Consider the following 16740-nt stretch of genomic DNA (forward strand, 5'->3'; position numbering starts at 1 on the left):
GGAAACAAAGCTTCCCACTCATTCGGGAGCCAAGTTAAAGGTGCTCATTCTGAGGGACTTGTGGCGTGGGCAGGCACGGCGCAGCTCTCCAAAGATAGCTCCAAAATAACCTGGGAGGATCCCAGATGAAGGCTGGGTGTCTTCTTACATCTGTCTGGTTTCCGAGATGGAGTGTAAACAGCGGCACATTAGCTCAGATTAATTACAGGCTGCCGGTGTTCTGCTTTCATGTAGAGCTCTGGGAACATAACACCGCTGATAATTAAACAGTGCCTGCCATCAAAGGGCTCCAAAGCTCTGCCAGGGCTGCTGGGGTGGCACACAGGAACAGCAGGACACAGGAACACAGCAGGCTTGTTTGGGAAATGAGAGATTTCTACTGAAACTACAGAAGGAATCATCACGTGTTTTACATTAAGGACTGTACAGTCAGGCCAGGATCAGCATCAGTGCTGGGAGACCTTCACCATTTACACACTAAGTTTTATATCCCATGAGAAAGGTAATTTCTCCCATGATATGACTCTCTATTTTTTTTTTCTTTTTATTATTTTTTTTTCCTGGAACAATGGCTCATTAATGACTGAATAATAATAATAAAAAAATGTTATCTCCCACTTTTTTTCCTGCAGGATGAGAAAATACACAACCAGAGGTAGATGCCAACAGAGAAAAACTCATGGGAGTGGAGTTAATTCTCTGTGTCACCACATCCCCTCCTTCCCCAGCTCCTTCCACACACACACACCACCCACTGGTTATGTGAGATTTTGTGCCAGGCTCGCCAGCGTAGCAGTGTCAACACTGGGCTGGATGGTCAAGCCTTCCCTCTCTTGTGCCATATCCCATCTGGGTTACCACATCCCCACTCATTTCCTTTTCTGCCCCTGCTTTTTCCAGACTCAAAGCTGCTTTTCTGCTCTTCCCCCATCCCCTGGAGTCAATGCCCACCAGGGTGAGGGGAGCCCACGGCCGCTTTGCAGGCGGGATTGACACACTGAAACCCACCCCACATCCCTTTAGTATTCCCAGAGTAACCCAGAAACTCCAGCTGGAGCAGCAGCAGCACTACCAAAGGGCAATAACAGCATCATCACGGGGTTTCACCCAGCCTGCCCTCTGTGCAGTGCCAGGGACCCATTCAGCCAATTTCACCTTGCCCAGATTTAAGGATGCTCCCCAAAACCCACTGGGGCTGCAGCCTGAATGCTGACAGGAGAATTCCTGGCCAGGGGGACACCCACAGCAATGGCTCAAGGGGCAAGGAAGGGAGGGAGCAAAGTTCACACAGGAGAAGCAACACTGATTTTTGAATGGTTAATTGCATGTTGCTGTGGTTTAGGTAATCATCTGAAGTGAGACACACACTGCCATGCAGCATCTCCTCACCTAACAGAGGCATCTTCTTGACACTGTCACATAACTGGTGAATCAGAGCCATGAATATTAAAAATCATGAATATTAATATATATCATGCACGTAACATACATTAATATATTAATGAATATAGATATGGATATATAGATTATATAAATAATTATATTATTTATATTTATATAAACACACAAATATATAAATATTTATATAATCATATAAATAATTATATAAATAATTATTATTAACTATAATAATTATATTAATACTATATATTAATATTATATCTATATTATGCACAATATCTGCACCCACAGCATTTGATACAGCAGCTGTAAGGCACCAAGCAACGAAGTACAAGGAGACAGAAAGCTGCCAATTTTCTACAATACCTGCCAGTATTGTTCAATTATCCATCACCTTCCTATGAACCATGGACAGCCAAAAGAGCAGGACCAGAGCCCACAAACAAAACCAAAGGAAGGTGTTTCTCTGCTCTCTCACACTCCTAAATGATGCCTTAAGTTTTAGCTTTTGTGTTTTTCCCTAGGTGTGTAGTTTTTCATATGAAATGTTGGTGAGCCCTCTCCACAGAGCAGACAAGGTAAGTTTCAGTCCCAAAAGCAGGAACAACGCTGGGCTGAAGGGAGAAAACAAGGATGGGACTCCATAACCTGGAGCTGGGACTGGACAATGAACCCTGATATGCAGATGGACCAAAACTTATAAAAATGTGAGCCCTGGTGAGCAATCATCCATTCTGTGACCATTTTTGGTCCTTCTTGGGTGTAGCCCTGGCCAGGCTCCTGCACTGCCCCAGGTGTGTCCTTTAGGGCCTTTCAATAAATCCCTGCTTTATCCTGAACCCTGTCCAGCCTCTGTTCCAGGCCAGCCCTCTCCAGGCATCAGAATAACAGAGAGGATAAACCAGACCTGGGCTGCTTTAAATGATTTGTAATCCTGTGGATACTCTGCTGCTCACAGCTGCAGTGTCCAGGTAAAGCCCACCAAGGGAAGGAGCCTCTCAGGCTTCACAGAAGGCACAGATTGCTCTGCAGCCTGTGCCTTGTGCTGTAGGAATATTCTGGCCCCAATGTGCTACAAAGCACCTAAATTAATCTATCCTCCTAGATAAATGCAAAATCTCACACCAAGGAGTTTTCTCACCTCCTTTTTCAGCAGGACAATCACACAGCAGTACTGGCATTCCTCTCACAGCGGCATAAGGGAGAACCCCAAAAGACATGCTGAGCTGGCAGGGATGTGACTGCAGCATGTCAGTGTGCAGGCAGGTGAGCCTGGAGAGCTGATGGAGGAAGAGCAGGAGTTTCCAGCCTTTGTCACTTTGCCTATGTCCCCGAGAGCCCCAGCAGATTCCTGTCACCAGTGCAGCCACACTTGCCCTGCTGCTGTTGTTTGGGTGTGCAGAGCCCACAGCGAGCTCAGGTGGGCTGTGTGTCCCCCCAGCACTTCCACACATCAGGAATATCTTCCTTTCTCCTGAAATCACTCCCATGCACTAGCAGAAACAGCAGAGGAGGACAAAACAAGAAGCAGAACCAGAAGCTGCAGAACCCAAGCCCTCTTTAGTGACCAGGCTGCATCTGTTCCTCACACATTTCGTGGAGGGATCCATTTCTGTTCGCCACCAGTGCGAGCCCAAGGGCTCCAGCTGCCAGCGTGCTCCTTCTGATATATTTACAGCTCACAGCACCACACCAGCTCCTCTACTCATTAAGCCATGATATTTGAGCTATGACTTTCATTGCTGCTCTCAAGGTAATCCGTCTGAACGAGCTCTCAGATTGTAAATCTGGTTGCCGAGCAAGAAAAATATGGTTGCCCCAATGTGATTTTGTTGCCGAGATGAGCCTGGCTTTTTATTTAGAGAGCAGGTTTTATGTCTGTCTTGCAAGGACAAACTCCTGATCAAGACTAAAAATCTGAGTGAGACAACTGACCAATGCATCTGACCCAAGGCTGAAAATAAAAGCTGGCTTCCCACCTTAGTTTCCAAGTAAAAGCCACCAAATGACGCAGCACCCCATACTGCATTTCACAGGCAGCACAGATATATTTAGCCCAGTCTGCCCCTCCCAAAGCACAGTGTGGGGCACAACTGGCTGAGCAAAAGCCAGCCAGGAACACAGGAAAATAAACCAGGCAAACCATCCTCCCCTGCTCAGGAGTGTGGCTCTTGTTCCCTTGCTGTGCTTAACAGAAACAAACAAGCAAAACCCCAAAACAAGGAAACCTCGCAAGAGGAGCTGTATTTTCAGGTCAGGCAGCAAACCCAACCGTTGTAATTAGGTCCTGGAAATTAGCACTTTAATTTACCTGTGTTGTTGGGTGTTCTTTGTATTTCCACCCCAGAGTCAGGGAAAGGCAGGATCTGTCCTTTCCCCAGAGGCTTGTGAGAGAAAATGATGTGAACAGCACACGAGCATCACTACACTGGACATGGAATCTCCTTTCATGGATGTGGAAGAGGAAAACAGGCCACTTAAAGTCACCTGGGTGCCTGAAGGGGCACCCTGGTTGCTTTTGGGACCTAGAAAAGTGCCCGAGGGCAAGGAATTTTAGAGGTGTAAAGACAACTAACCTGCAAATGACTGGGTGTATTTCAGAAGACACCTCCCCTGCAAGATGGTTCCAGGGGGTCACCCCAGGGCTGTGGGAGGCTTAGAAAATAAATGTAGGAAGCTGAGGTTGTGCCCTCAGGGCTCTGGGAAGGGATCTCCTCCCTCCATCAAATCAGACAACAAAGAAGCTGAAGTATTGTGATCAGAATGCCAGAAGGCAGTGGCTGCTCAGGAGCATCCACAGGCAGGGTTTTGGCACCAGCTGGCTGTACCAGGTGAAGAACCAGAGGTGTTTCCAGGCAGCAAGCTACAGGAGGGCTGCCTGCCTTCTCCAGAAGGGCTCTCTGCCCCTCAGGAACACAGGGCATCCTTTTGGCTTCCATGTGGGGCAATCTCCTGGTCCCAGCTGGAGAAATTACACACTGAAGTCTCAGTCATGCAAGACCTCTCGAATCAGGAAAACAATCCGTTTGAATCAAGAAATCACAGCAGAACATAACAAAGATGCATGGACAGGAGCAGCTTATCAAGACCCCTGGCTGCAGCTCTGCCTAACAGGGTTGGCTTTAGATCAAGTCTTTGGGAAACTCTCGCTCCAAAGGATGAGCTTTCAGTTCCGAGCTGGCCCAAGCCATTCCTCAGGGAGCCCTGAGTGCAAAACACAAACCCATTCCTCCTACAGCTTTCCCCATCCCCAAAAGGGAGGCAAGGTGGAGCCAGGGAAGATTCATGGCCATGATAAGCCTTTAATGTCTGAGTAACACTACAGGCACAGAGACTTTTGATTCCTCACACTTGCACTACCTCATCCTCTCCTGTGGATTTAAGAGGCTGAGCAGAGCGGCTGTCTCCTGGACTTTCCCCTGAAGTGTGCTCTCTTCAGGCCTTGGATCCACGTCCTTCCCTCAGCCAAGAGAGGCCAGGCACAGCTTTTTGCTCATCTTATGGCTGTCCCAGCCAGCCAGGAGAGGAGGCTATCCTTTAAAGAGGTGCAGAGTGAGCCTGGGGTATGGCTGGGATTACTGACCCAGGGCACCACGGTGAGACGTGAATGACCCCCCTCCTGTGGGAGAGCTGAGGAAACCTCTTCTTCTTGCCAAACTTCTTCAGAAAACATGGCTTTTCTCTCATTAGAGGTAAAAAATAGTTTTTAAGGTTGTGTGTGTTTCACTGGCAATGCCTATCACCCAAACACAGAAGAATGACTTCTTATCCCTGACTGGGTGAGTGCAATGCTCGGAACCAAATTTCTGATGCGAATATTTGAAGTTAAGATGTCAAAATTCACTCCCTTCAGTAGTGCCTGCTTTAGCACTCTACCACTGCATCCACAATGAAAAATCACTTGTTAAAATACGAAGAGCATGGCAAGCTCTTCAAACACAATCAAACGCCGCTCTTCCTGCAAATATTGGCCAAAAAGGTTAACACACTCACCTAGCCCATCCCTGTCCCGGAGATGTGATGTTTGTAACAGTCCCACCATACACAAGGGGAGGTTTCTGTGAGAACCAAGCTTTTCTCCTTCAAGAACAAGTCTCCTGCTCATTTAGATTAATTGATTTCACACACAGTTGTTTATGTGTGTGGCCTCCCTTGATTTTCTGAGCTCTCCTCGCTCCAAACAAAACAGCTTAGGGATGCAGATGGAGCCAATTGCATTTGGGAAGAGGGGAGATAACACCTCAAAGCCAGACAGAAAAGGACATTTCTTGCTTCAGAGGCTTTTCTCACTTTGACAAAAGCCTGCTTGGGGGGAACACCATAAAACTGCTCCAGAAATACTGCCCAGAGCAGGAAAAACCTCCCCACAGGGCTGCAAATGGGGGAAAGCAACTTCTGAGCAGGAAGATATACAGCAAGCTATGAGATTGCAAATAACAGACAAAACTGGCCTAAATTTTAAAACATCCTGATTTCATATAACAGCTTGTAGCTAGGCTGGGAGAGCACCAGGATCCTCTTTTGTGTATCAGGCAGCTGTGCAGGGCACTACCAAACGCTGGTTCAGAAGGAAAATTTGTCTTTGGAAAGAAATGTGGATATTAATTGGAAAGCACAACACAGAGCAAGAAAGATTAACTGCCCTCAGCCTCTCCAGCCATGTGGACACACCACAGGTTCAATCTGCACTGAATTACAAGTCACCACTGACAAAGGACTGAAGTACCCAGCCAGCAGAACCAGTGGAAATATACATTTGTGGATCTGGTCAGAAAATAGAATCTCAGTTCCCCAAGAAAGGCTGGGATTTCAGCATTTGCCTGCATCCCAAATAGGGATGAAAGGCCAAAATATGACACTATTTCATAGTATGAACAACTCCAAATGCTCTTGATTTGAAAATCAGGGTGGGAAGGAAGATATTATGGATAGAAGCAAAACATTCAAAATGTTTTAACAGAATTTTCTCTGTTTACCAGCACAGTACAAATGTATGGGCCCTGGAATCCTGTCTTCCATTTTGGTCCCTGCTGTGCAAGAAATAAAATAAAATAAAAATACATGGACAGGCTGGAGAGGATCCAGAGAAGGGCCACAAAGATGGCAAAAAGAGTGGGAAACCTGTCAGTGAGGAGAGGCTGAGAGAAAAGGGCCTTGGGAAAAGAAGGCTTAGGGGAGATCTTGTCACCATATTCCAATATTTAAACGGTGGCTACAGAGAAAATGGAGACTCCCTTCTTACAAGGAGCCACATGGAAAAGATACAGGGTAATGGGTACAAGTTACTCCTGAGGGAGATTCCAGCTGGAACAGAGAAGGGAAATTTCACACAATGGAAACAATCAGCCATTGGAAAAATCTCCCTGGGGAAACGGTGGATTCCCCAACATTGGACGCTTTTAAGATTCGCTGGACACGGTGCTGGGCCATCTTGTTCAGCCTGTGCTTCTGCCAAGAAAGGCTGGATCAGATGATCCTCCATGTCCCTTCCAACCTCTTGTTCTGTGATTCTGTGAAAATTAAATGTTGATCCAAAATCTGAGATTTTGGGGTGTTGACCTGAAATTTAAACTCTTGTTCTGGATTTCAACATGGAATGACATTTAAGTGGAAATGTCAATTGGAAACAGAAATCGTTAGGTTCTGAAAACACCACTACAGAAAAGCATGTTTTTCTTCTGAAAATTTCAATTTAGATCAAACCATGTTTATTTCTGGGAGCTTTTTTCCCCACTTTGCCAGCTCTGTGTTTGTTTGTTGTGCTGCTCGAGGACAGGACATTTGCTCCAGGCATGTCTGCACTGGGGTTATCCACACTGCAGATTCCTTATACAAGTCCAGGAATACACCTGCACCCAGACTTTCTTAGGAACCTGAACTATTACAGAGTAATTAGCAATTTTAATTTAGGGAAATGGTCCAAGGTGTCAGGTGAGTAGCAAACAAACTCACTTTGCACACAGAGGAGGAGTGGGGTCTGCAGATTCTTCTGGATGCCCTCCAAAACATCTCCTCTTCATCAGCATCCAGGATTACACACCTCTCTCCAAAGGCCCATGGCCAGTGATGGACAAATCCTTTTGCAAAGCCTGGCTTTGCAAAACCTTGGAGAGGAAAAGGCAAGCAGGCCTCTGGAAGCACTAAAATGCCTCTAAAAACTCATTTAATATTTTTCCTTCGCAGGAACAAACCCTACAAACAAAAGGCTAACTCCAACCTCAGTAACCCAGAAGATTTCTGAGCGTCTTTGGGCAGATGTGCAGCACCCCCTGCCCTGTGCAGGAAGAAGCAGCCAGAGCCTGCTGAGGAAGCAGGGATGATGCCACAAAGCAGCATTCCCTGCTCCACACCCACAGCACAATTTACAGGGACTAGTCACCCATGTGAGGCTCAGACTGCCACTCGTCAGGGTGGCCTGGCAGAGCCAGCCAGCACAATGCTGAGCTGTGCCAAGCCCTGCCAAGGCAGCAGCGACAGGAGCAGGTGAATCTGATGTGGAGATGCTGGCACTGAGAGCCAAAGGTGCCGGCACACGTGCACAGAGCAGCTGAAGGGAAGAGTGAAATGTGTTTAGGTGCAGTCCCCACTGTTGACTGAGCAGCATTTGCCTGAAACCAAATGGAGAACAGGTCATGTTCAAGCAGCTCTGGAGCTTTTAACATCCAGCACCTGCGAGAGGATGGACTTTCTGGATGTCATCCTACAACCTGGGCATGGGCATTGCTTTGGAGCTCCTTCAATCCCAGGCTGAGTTTAAGAAGCTGTGACCACCCCATGGCAGCCTCTGGCACCTGTCCCAGGGTGTCAGTGAGGCACAATTTCCACAGGGCAGGACCCTATCCCTGCTCCAGCCCCCAGCACACACATCCCCTTGCACATCTCTGCCAGATAATCCTTCCCTGGCTGTGGATGAAGGTTTTGGGCTTTGTGAAGATCACCTCCTTTTTTAGCAGGAGGAACAATGAGTTCCTGAGGATAACATTCCTTGTTGCCTCAGGGGGGTGCAGGAATTAGCAGGTAAAGCTTTCTGTGCCTGCTAAGAGGCATCCTGTGGTGGCTGCCTTCCATCTGCTCAGCTGGGATGGACTGCATGAAGCACCAGGTTTGCCAACTCACATCTCACCCAGCTTTACCAAAAGCAGCAACAAACTGGCAGAACTTTCTGAAAACATTTATTATTTAAAACACATTTCCTAGTTCAGCCTCATCCAAAAGCTACAGTAAGGCTTAGGTAGCACAAACTAACTCTGTCTAAACTTAACTGCTGTTCCTATTGCTTCTAGCTTGGTTTTAAGCTTGACCTGAAAGCATTACCTGGCCTTTCTAAGCAGGACCTGGCCCAGACTTTCAAGGTTACCCCACAAAACTTTTTTTAGTTCAAGAAATTTAAAAAAAAAAAAAAATAAATACACATTTCTTCCAACACCCCAGTGTCAGCTGTGCTGACAAAGATGCCTCCATGGTCACAGCTGTGCCCACAGAAAATGCTGTGGCTCCCCTTCTTTCATGGGCTATGGCATAGACAGTCTAACACAAGCAGCCAAACTCAGACAGTAAATTGCTCCTGGTGTGTGAGCCTGACCTAATTGGCACCATTTGCTTGGAAGATAAAGAAGTTTTACGTTAAAAGTTTGGGTTGTTTCCTGCAATGGGGTTTTCTACCACCGGGGTGCAACCGTTGTCATGCAGAAATACAAACCCTTACATCTTCTCAGTAAAATACAAACAAAGCCAATGCTGCACTTACCAAATTTACCCAGTTGAAAAACCTCCTTGCCATTCATAAAAAAAAATGATTAGGAGTTCATTTTGAACACTGGCAAAACTCCCAAACAGCTAGTTAGGAATAGATGGAAATGGGGAATAGTTATAAAAACAGAAGAGAAACTGGGAGAGGTAATTGGTGATAATTCACAGGAGCACTCCCTGCTCTCTACCTGCAGCCCAGGCTGTGAAACCTCCACAGGTGGAACAACAGCTGCAGCCACCCAAAAGGCTGCAGATGTTGCTGAGAAACCTGGTTTGTGCACACTTCCACACAGGGGATGTGTGACAGAGCTGACGTTCTGCTCCCAAACCAGAAACTTCCATCAGAGTCAAGAACAATGGGGCTGCCCCATGAATATCTGCAGCATCTCAGGGTAAGACTGGAAAGCTTCAATCAGTCTGCAGAGATGCAAAACTGAGCAAAATTGAGAGTGATGACATCCACAGGACACTACAAACCTTCCCAGCTGTGACACAGAAACGATAATGGCAAAATATTTACTAAACAAAAGCCTGACACCCTGCCAGGACCAATATTTACAGTAATTATTAGCAAATCTGGGCCATAGTATATAATAAAGGAACCTGTAGGATTGTTCAAGCTGTAAACAGAGAGGAAGGGGAAAAAAGAGGAACTTAATTTTCCTTTCTACAGTATCAATTTTTTATGATTGGAGACAATTTTGAAGTACTCAGCAACACCTCAGGGAGTAATGAACCCGACAGTCACAAAATTATTTTTTCTGAAAAATGTTCCATTAATGAAGACATGCTTGGGCTCATGTGTCTCTCTCGACACTCTGTGATACATAACAAAGCTCAGAGAGGTTTTCCAGCTAAGCAAGGGAGATTCTCATTTAATTTGCTTTACAGCTCCAACTTGTCCATAACAGAGGTGCTACAATGCTTCAGACTCAGTTAAACAATGATACCAAACCAGCCAAAAAGCTAAATACAGAACAACTGGAAAGGGAAGACCAGTTCCCTTTAGATTTATTAATTTAGAGAGACCACTGAAATATTAGTATTGCTGTGACTTTTTTTAACCCTCTGTCCTTAATGATGGACGAACACAAATCTGAAACACATGTTCCACCCAATCACTGAGTCTCCCTCACCTCCAACAGTGATGGCAGAGTTTTACAGGTATTTTTCCCTCAAATCCTTCAAATAAACCGAGATTTAAACTTCCTATGTGTTTACAAATCTCTCTCTTTATAAAGACACAATGTTGCTCTGCTTTTCTTCCCCCGAGACAAAAACTATCAAACCCTTTGAGCCTTTCCCACCAGCTACTTAAAACCACAAATGAATCTAAACCAAGAGCTCTTTACCCATCCCTGCACGCAACAGTGCCACGAGCTCTCTGGCCACAGACCGATTCCCAGGAAAATTCACTCTGTTTGAGCATCCCTGGTACGTTCTGCATTAATTCATCTCGTTCTGTTTTGCTCCAGAGGCCGAGATGAAGCAAAATGAACTTAGCCACTTGGAGTAATCAAGTCCAGACTACTCAAGAATGCCCAAGTATCCCAAACAGCTGAACCTCGGGGAAAAACAGGACCTTTGACAGCATTTGGAGCTGGCTACCCCACATCAGCAGTCATGAAAGCCCTGGCCTGCCTCACCTTTGCTCTGAATATGGGAGTATTAAAGCCCAGGCCACCGGGTTAGCTCAAAGAGGGGCCGAGGAGGGCTCAAACCATCTCTCTCATGTGGCAGACCACAGCATCAGCTGCAGGCATGCCTGGAGAGAGAGCTCACTCAGGGGTCTCCTGCAGGACACCACGGGTTTGATCCCCAGGGTTTTATTTAGATGGAGAAGGCTGCCAGGCTGGGCTGCATTTACCATCCCAAACTCAGAAATTCTGAAGAAAGCCATTTCTAGCCAGCCCGACAGAAACAGGAGCTCCCTTTCCTCTGCTGGTCCCTCTCTCCAGCTCCTCTGAGGATGAGGGGCACATCACCACTTCTCAAAGCAAGAAGAGCCAGCTCTGAAGTGAAATAAGGAAGATGCCCTTGCAGGGATGAACCCCAGTGCTGGATCCCTGTGGGGGCAGAAAGAGGCTCTGTCCCTTTGGAGCAACCACAGCCAGGGAGGAAAACTGCGGCCTGCAGCGGGACAAGGGGAGATTTCCTGAAGCCCGCTGCAGAATAAACACTCAGAGATGAGAGGACAAGGCACCCTCCAGTCCTGAGGGCTGTGCAACCAGATTTAAAAATAAATCTACAAGAGGCAGAGCTGGCTTGCCCAGGACCTTGAAAGAGCCGAGCAGAAGGAGCGAGCAGCAAAGCTGCAGCCTGAGGCGGGCAGGAAAGGCGGCAGCAGCCGGAGCCACAGCCCGGCCACAAGAGAACAGGTCGGCTTAGGAGGGATGAAGCCGGCTGGGGAGTTAAATTTAGACAGGTAAACATTCCGAGGGGAAGAGATGGGGATCACACAGCCCTGGTGTCTGGCACTGAGGCCCCTGGGGACAGCCCTTCAAAGGGCTGCGGGGCCAGGGGCTGGCAGCACACGGCTCTGTGGGCATTTCTGCCCCAGCCTCTGCTGCCAGCATCTTCCAGCCTGGCAGCATCCCCAGCAAGCAGGAGAGCTGTGGAGAGAGGCACTGCAGCACAAGGAAAGGTGCAGATGCTGGGTACACAGGGTGCAAAGGGACCTTGCCAAGGAAAGGTACCGGGAACCCCAGCCAGCAATAGGGACCACAGCATCAGCGAGGCCATCTGGGTGTCACAGCCCTTCCCAGCTCCCTTCTGGAGGGCAAAAAACGAGTGAAAGAACCAAAACCAAGGAGTTAGCCTTGCAAACTCAGCCAGCCTCTGGTGCCTGAACCATGCTGAGCTCACGACCTGGAGGGACACGCAGCGCTCCCCCTGCCCTGCAGCCTCCTGCAAGCCACGGGAGCTCAGCTCTGCCCTGCAGCTCCAAGGACGAGGGCAGCATCCCTCAGACAGGCACAGGGGACCATGTGTGCTGTGCCAAGGGCAGCATCCCTCAGACAGGCACAGGGGACCATGTGTGCCGTGCCAAGGGCAGCATCCCTCAGACAGGCACAGGGGACCATGTGTGCTGTGCCAGCAGCTGTGCAGGGACAGCATCCCTGCTCCAGGACCGCTGTGCCCGGGGGGAACGCGGCTGCAGGGACCCTGCTCCACCTGGCTCCAAGCAGGGCAAAGCCTGCCTGAGCTTCAGCAAGCCCCAAGGCAAAGCTCAGGAGATCCCAGGGTCTGCTCCCATCTTGAATTCCATCCATATGGCCCCAGCCAGTTGTACTTGCACTTCAGTAAAGCATCCCTTCCACAGAGACATCCTGTCTTTATTGGAAGGTTTTAAGAGCTGGAGAAGCAAATGCTGCCTTTGGTCGTTTGTTCTGAAGGTTAATCACCCTGCTGTTAAAAACACCGCCTGTTTCTAACAGAGTTTCAATGCCCAACCACATGCCTCAAGTTCTCCTCTTGAATTAGAAAGCTCTCCAAGCACCAGCTCCTCACAGAGCTGCTGAAAGCAGTCAGGTATCCCACCATGCTACATCTTAATGTTCTTTCTGAAATGCTACCCAGATTCCTTAAATCTCCCATTAGAAAAGGATTTTTTTAGTCCAGGAGAAATTCCCCTGAGTCCTCTCTGCGCCACCTTCAGCTTTAATAAAGCCTGTGTGCCTTCTCCCAGGAAGCGAAGCTCCCTTTCTATGCAAAAGTGGAATCAAATCACAGACTGCCCTGTCTTACATAACATGCTTTGGCTGTCCACATCCCGATTTTACAAGTACTGTGTTCAAAAGTCTCTCTGAAATGCTCTGTGTGTGTGTGTGTGTGTGTGTGTGTCCAATTTATTTGGAAATGATGAAATGGTTTTCATTCGAACTTTGATCAGCTGCTAGAAAAAAAAATAAAATCTTATGAATAGAAACAATTTATATTCATTTAAATGAGCAATCATGCAGTTTTCAGAAAAGAGCTGATTTCCCTGTGTGCCTTGAAACCCAAACCCAACGACTTCAGGACAAAAGAGTCAAGATGTGAAGCAGTCCAGAAACAGAGGGGCCTACTGGGCTAGAGAAAGGGTCTAATAACTTAAAGGTAACTTTAAATTTCACAGTATTTGATCTCTTCCTAAAAGAACAAGCTCCTGGAGATTCGCTATACAAGAACGTTAATTTTTCTTTAAAACATAGGACCCCAAACTTTCTAGACCCAGCTCTTTCCAAATTTCTGTATTTTTTTTTCCCCAACTGATGTAATGAAGTCTGGCAGACTGGGAGGGAAAGGGCTGAGAAAGAAGACTTCTCAGGGCTGGGAGCCTGCAGCCACAACTTCAGTTTCAGCTTTCCTAAACAGAGATCAGTCACATGTGGAAGGACATTTTCAATGTCCACGCACCAGAGACAAGGGGAAGGACACAGGGGCTGCTCACAGCTCCTGAGAGGAGAGTTGTGCTGATTCTGAAGGAGCCTGGGAGTGTCTCTTTCCCAAGGGAAGGGATCTGTTGCAGACACTCCTGGGCACAGAAATGTGAGTGAGCAACGGAGCCTGTGAGCAGAGGAAACCCAAGGCTGGAGTGGGGCCAGCTCACTTCCCCAGCTCTGCCTCCTGACCTACACTGGCAGCTCATCCTCATGCTTCTCTCCTCACAGACTTAGCTACTTTCTTCAAAGAGGGACAAAACCCTGAGTAGTTGGGCTATAGCTTCTCTGCACACGTGGCAACTCATCCCAGACCTTGGATGTTTGGGGCGAAAAACATTCCACCTGAATTCCTGCAGAGCCCAGCCTTCACCTTGGCTAAACCCATCACTTCCACGCACAGGATACTGGTTTAGGAGGAGTCTCTCTCCTGCCAACCTTGACAAAGCTCACTTCTCTCTCTTTCGGGAAGAGGAGCGTGGACCCAGCTTGGATCTCCATTTCCAGCTGTGTGCCAGGAGACAGGCACCCGCAGGTGGAACTGCCACCACCCAAAGAAGCTGTCCCTTCAGCTCACATGTCCATGCCAGCAGCACAGGTGGAAGGGCAGTGGCAGGCTCACACCTGGGCACTGGCGTGGGGAAGGAAGGAGGAGAAGGGGAAGGGGGAGGCACTGGAGATGTGCACGCACCGGGCGGGCTCCCAAGGGACAGACAGACAAAGGTGAGGGGAGAGGACAGAGAGAGAGCTTGTGTGTGCCCGATGGAGTGTGGGCACAAGGACCCTCATAAAGGGCACCAAGAAAGAACCCTCGACACCCAGCAGATGAGCAAGCATCGATGCACACAGTCCCCACGTGCAGGTGATGTGGAGCGGAGCAGATCGCACTGGAAATGCGCAGGTGCACACAAGGAACATGACACAGCAAGGTTTTGGATATGAAGAAACTGAAGAGCTTAAGTGCCAGTGTACAGAAACAGTGCACAGTGTGTGAGAAACAGCTCTGTCCCAAAAACCCCAACCCCAAAGGTGAACAGGCAGCAGGGCAAGAGCGATGATGATGATGATGATGATGATGATGATGATGATGATGACACACTGTAGGGCAGCCAGAAATGCACTAAGAGGTAGGTGAAAGTTGGATAGAGACACTTACAGGGACACTCACCTGATGGCAGAGGAAAGCTATCAGAAACACGGGGCAAAGTGTATGAGAACACACAAAAATACATTTGGGGAAGTTGTTTTATCTGTACCACTAAGGGAAGTATTGCACCACAATTCTCAGAACAAAAACCAAGTTTCATTAAACAGCGTGTCCGTCACAGACATAAATGGGATGCTCGTGCCCTGGTGCTGTGAAACCGGGCACACTTCTCATCTGTGTTTCCAAGAGCACCAGGACCCTTCCCCACGGCTCGTGCTGGCACATGCAGCCACCCCACACGCTCACGGGCGAGAGGGACGCGGTGGCTGCTCCCAGGAAAGCATCCTCATCTGACGGTAAAATCCCTCTGCTCGCAGGAAGGTCCGCCCCACTGGAGCAACATCTGTTTTGTGAACTCATGTCTGTCACGCCTGAGGAACATCTGTTTCACCGGCACAGCGTCTGCCACCGCGGAGGAGCATCCCTGTGGCCCCAGCGACATCCCTCAGAGCAGCGGGCGGCCCCTGGCAGCCCGGCAGCGTCCGCCACGACACGGCGGCTGTGTCCCGGTGCGGTAACACCAGCGAGCCCCAGCCCCGCGCTCCGGGGGCTCCTCCGGGGGCTGCTGCCCGGCCCGGCCCCCGACGGTCCCTGCCCGCGATGGGCCCGCGGGGGCTCCGCCAGCCCGATCCCCGCAGCCCCCGCTCGGCCCCGGGGCCGGCAGAAGCGGCGGAGCCCCGGCAGCGCCCGCGTCGCCTCCCGCCCCTTCGGGGGCCGCGCAGGGAGGCGGCCGGGCCGAGCCCAGCCCAGCCCGGGGGTCCGCGGCGCCCGGCGCGGCCGAACGCCTCCCCCGGCGGCCGGGGCCGCTCCTACCTGCATCTCCCGGGCGGCGGCGGCAGGTGAGCGGGCGGCGGGCACGGGGCTCCGCGTCCCGCCGGGCGGCGGCGGCCGGAGACCGCGAGGGGACGCACCTGCCCCGGGCCCGCCGCGCCGGGCCGAGCCCCCGCCGGCTGCCCGAGGGGAGCGGGGACGCTGCCGGCGCTGCCCTCCCCGCGGCGGCGGCACCGAGCGCGGCTCCCGGCCGAAGTTGGCGGCGGCGGCGGCGAGTGCCGGGCCCGGGAGGTGCCGGCGGATCCCGGGGGCTCCGGCCGCCTCCGCCCCGCCTCCCCCCGCCCCGCGCCCGCCCCCCGCGCCCTGCGCCCGCCCCGCCGCGGGCACCGCCGGCCTGGGGCTCGCCGGAGGGGCCGCGCGGCTTCCCCGCCGGGCCCGGGGCCGAGCTGCGGAGCCGCTGCCGTCGGGGGGGCCCGAGCAGGGGGCGACGGGGACGGAACGGCGCGGCCCGAGCGGGCCGGCTCCCTCCCCGCCCGGCAGCGCGGCCCCCGCCGGCACTGGGGCAGGGACATCCCGCTGCTCCCTCCCCGGCTCTCCGCTCCCTGAGCTGCCCAGAGCTCCGTGCCCTCCGCTTCTCGCCGTGCGGGCTGACGAGCACCCTGCTCGTGTGGCTCCGGGCCCGGGAGACAACGTGCCGGGAGCCAGAACCCCTCCGCTGCGGGCTGCGGGCTTCCTGCCTTGACTTTCTTTGACTTGGTGCCCTACCGCCTCATCCCAGAAGGGATTTTTGGCATCTGTCCGCTCCCAGCGCGGGCGGGCGGCTGGGCTGCAGTGAAGGTGCGAATGAGGCAGAAGCCGCTTCGGGGATGTTGTTAAAACAGACTGGCAAAGTTTGGCACAGGAGCCGGCGCACGAAGCTCTCGATGGGGCTGGCGCTCAGCAAGCGCATCCATCCCTCGCCTGCAACAGCAGGAATCACACTGGGGGCTGTCCCCCGCCCTCCTTCCCATAAAACTTCACAGATTCACTGCCAGATCCCGTTCTCACTTTCCCTGGCAGAAGCAGGGAGTAGCTGCACAGGCATCAGCGGGATCACCGCGAATTTCTGTGGGTGTGAGTGCGGGCGGTGCCCAGCCCCCGGGACTGCCGGGCAGCTCGCTGCACGGGGGGACACAGGATTTACGTGCCCGG

General features: G+C 50.8%; 1 protein-coding gene across 1 annotated transcript in view; it reads right to left on the reverse strand.

Moving 5' to 3' along the window:
- Window positions 1-15829, reverse strand: part of WNT5B (Wnt family member 5B) — a 71452-nt gene extending 55623 nt beyond the window's left edge. The window contains exon 1 of the mRNA XM_086885539.1: window positions 15592-15829. Within this exon, the coding sequence (XP_086741665.1) occupies window positions 15592-15597 (6 nt within the window). The 5' untranslated portion in view covers window positions 15598-15829. The remainder of the gene's footprint in view (window positions 1-15591) is intronic.
- Window positions 15830-16740: the final 911 nt, after the last annotated feature.

Source organism: Cyanistes caeruleus, chromosome 4 (assembly GCF_971803275.1).
Source record: "Cyanistes caeruleus chromosome 4, bCyaCae1.hap1.1, whole genome shotgun sequence".
Lineage (NCBI taxonomy): Eukaryota > Metazoa > Chordata > Aves > Passeriformes > Paridae > Cyanistes > Cyanistes caeruleus.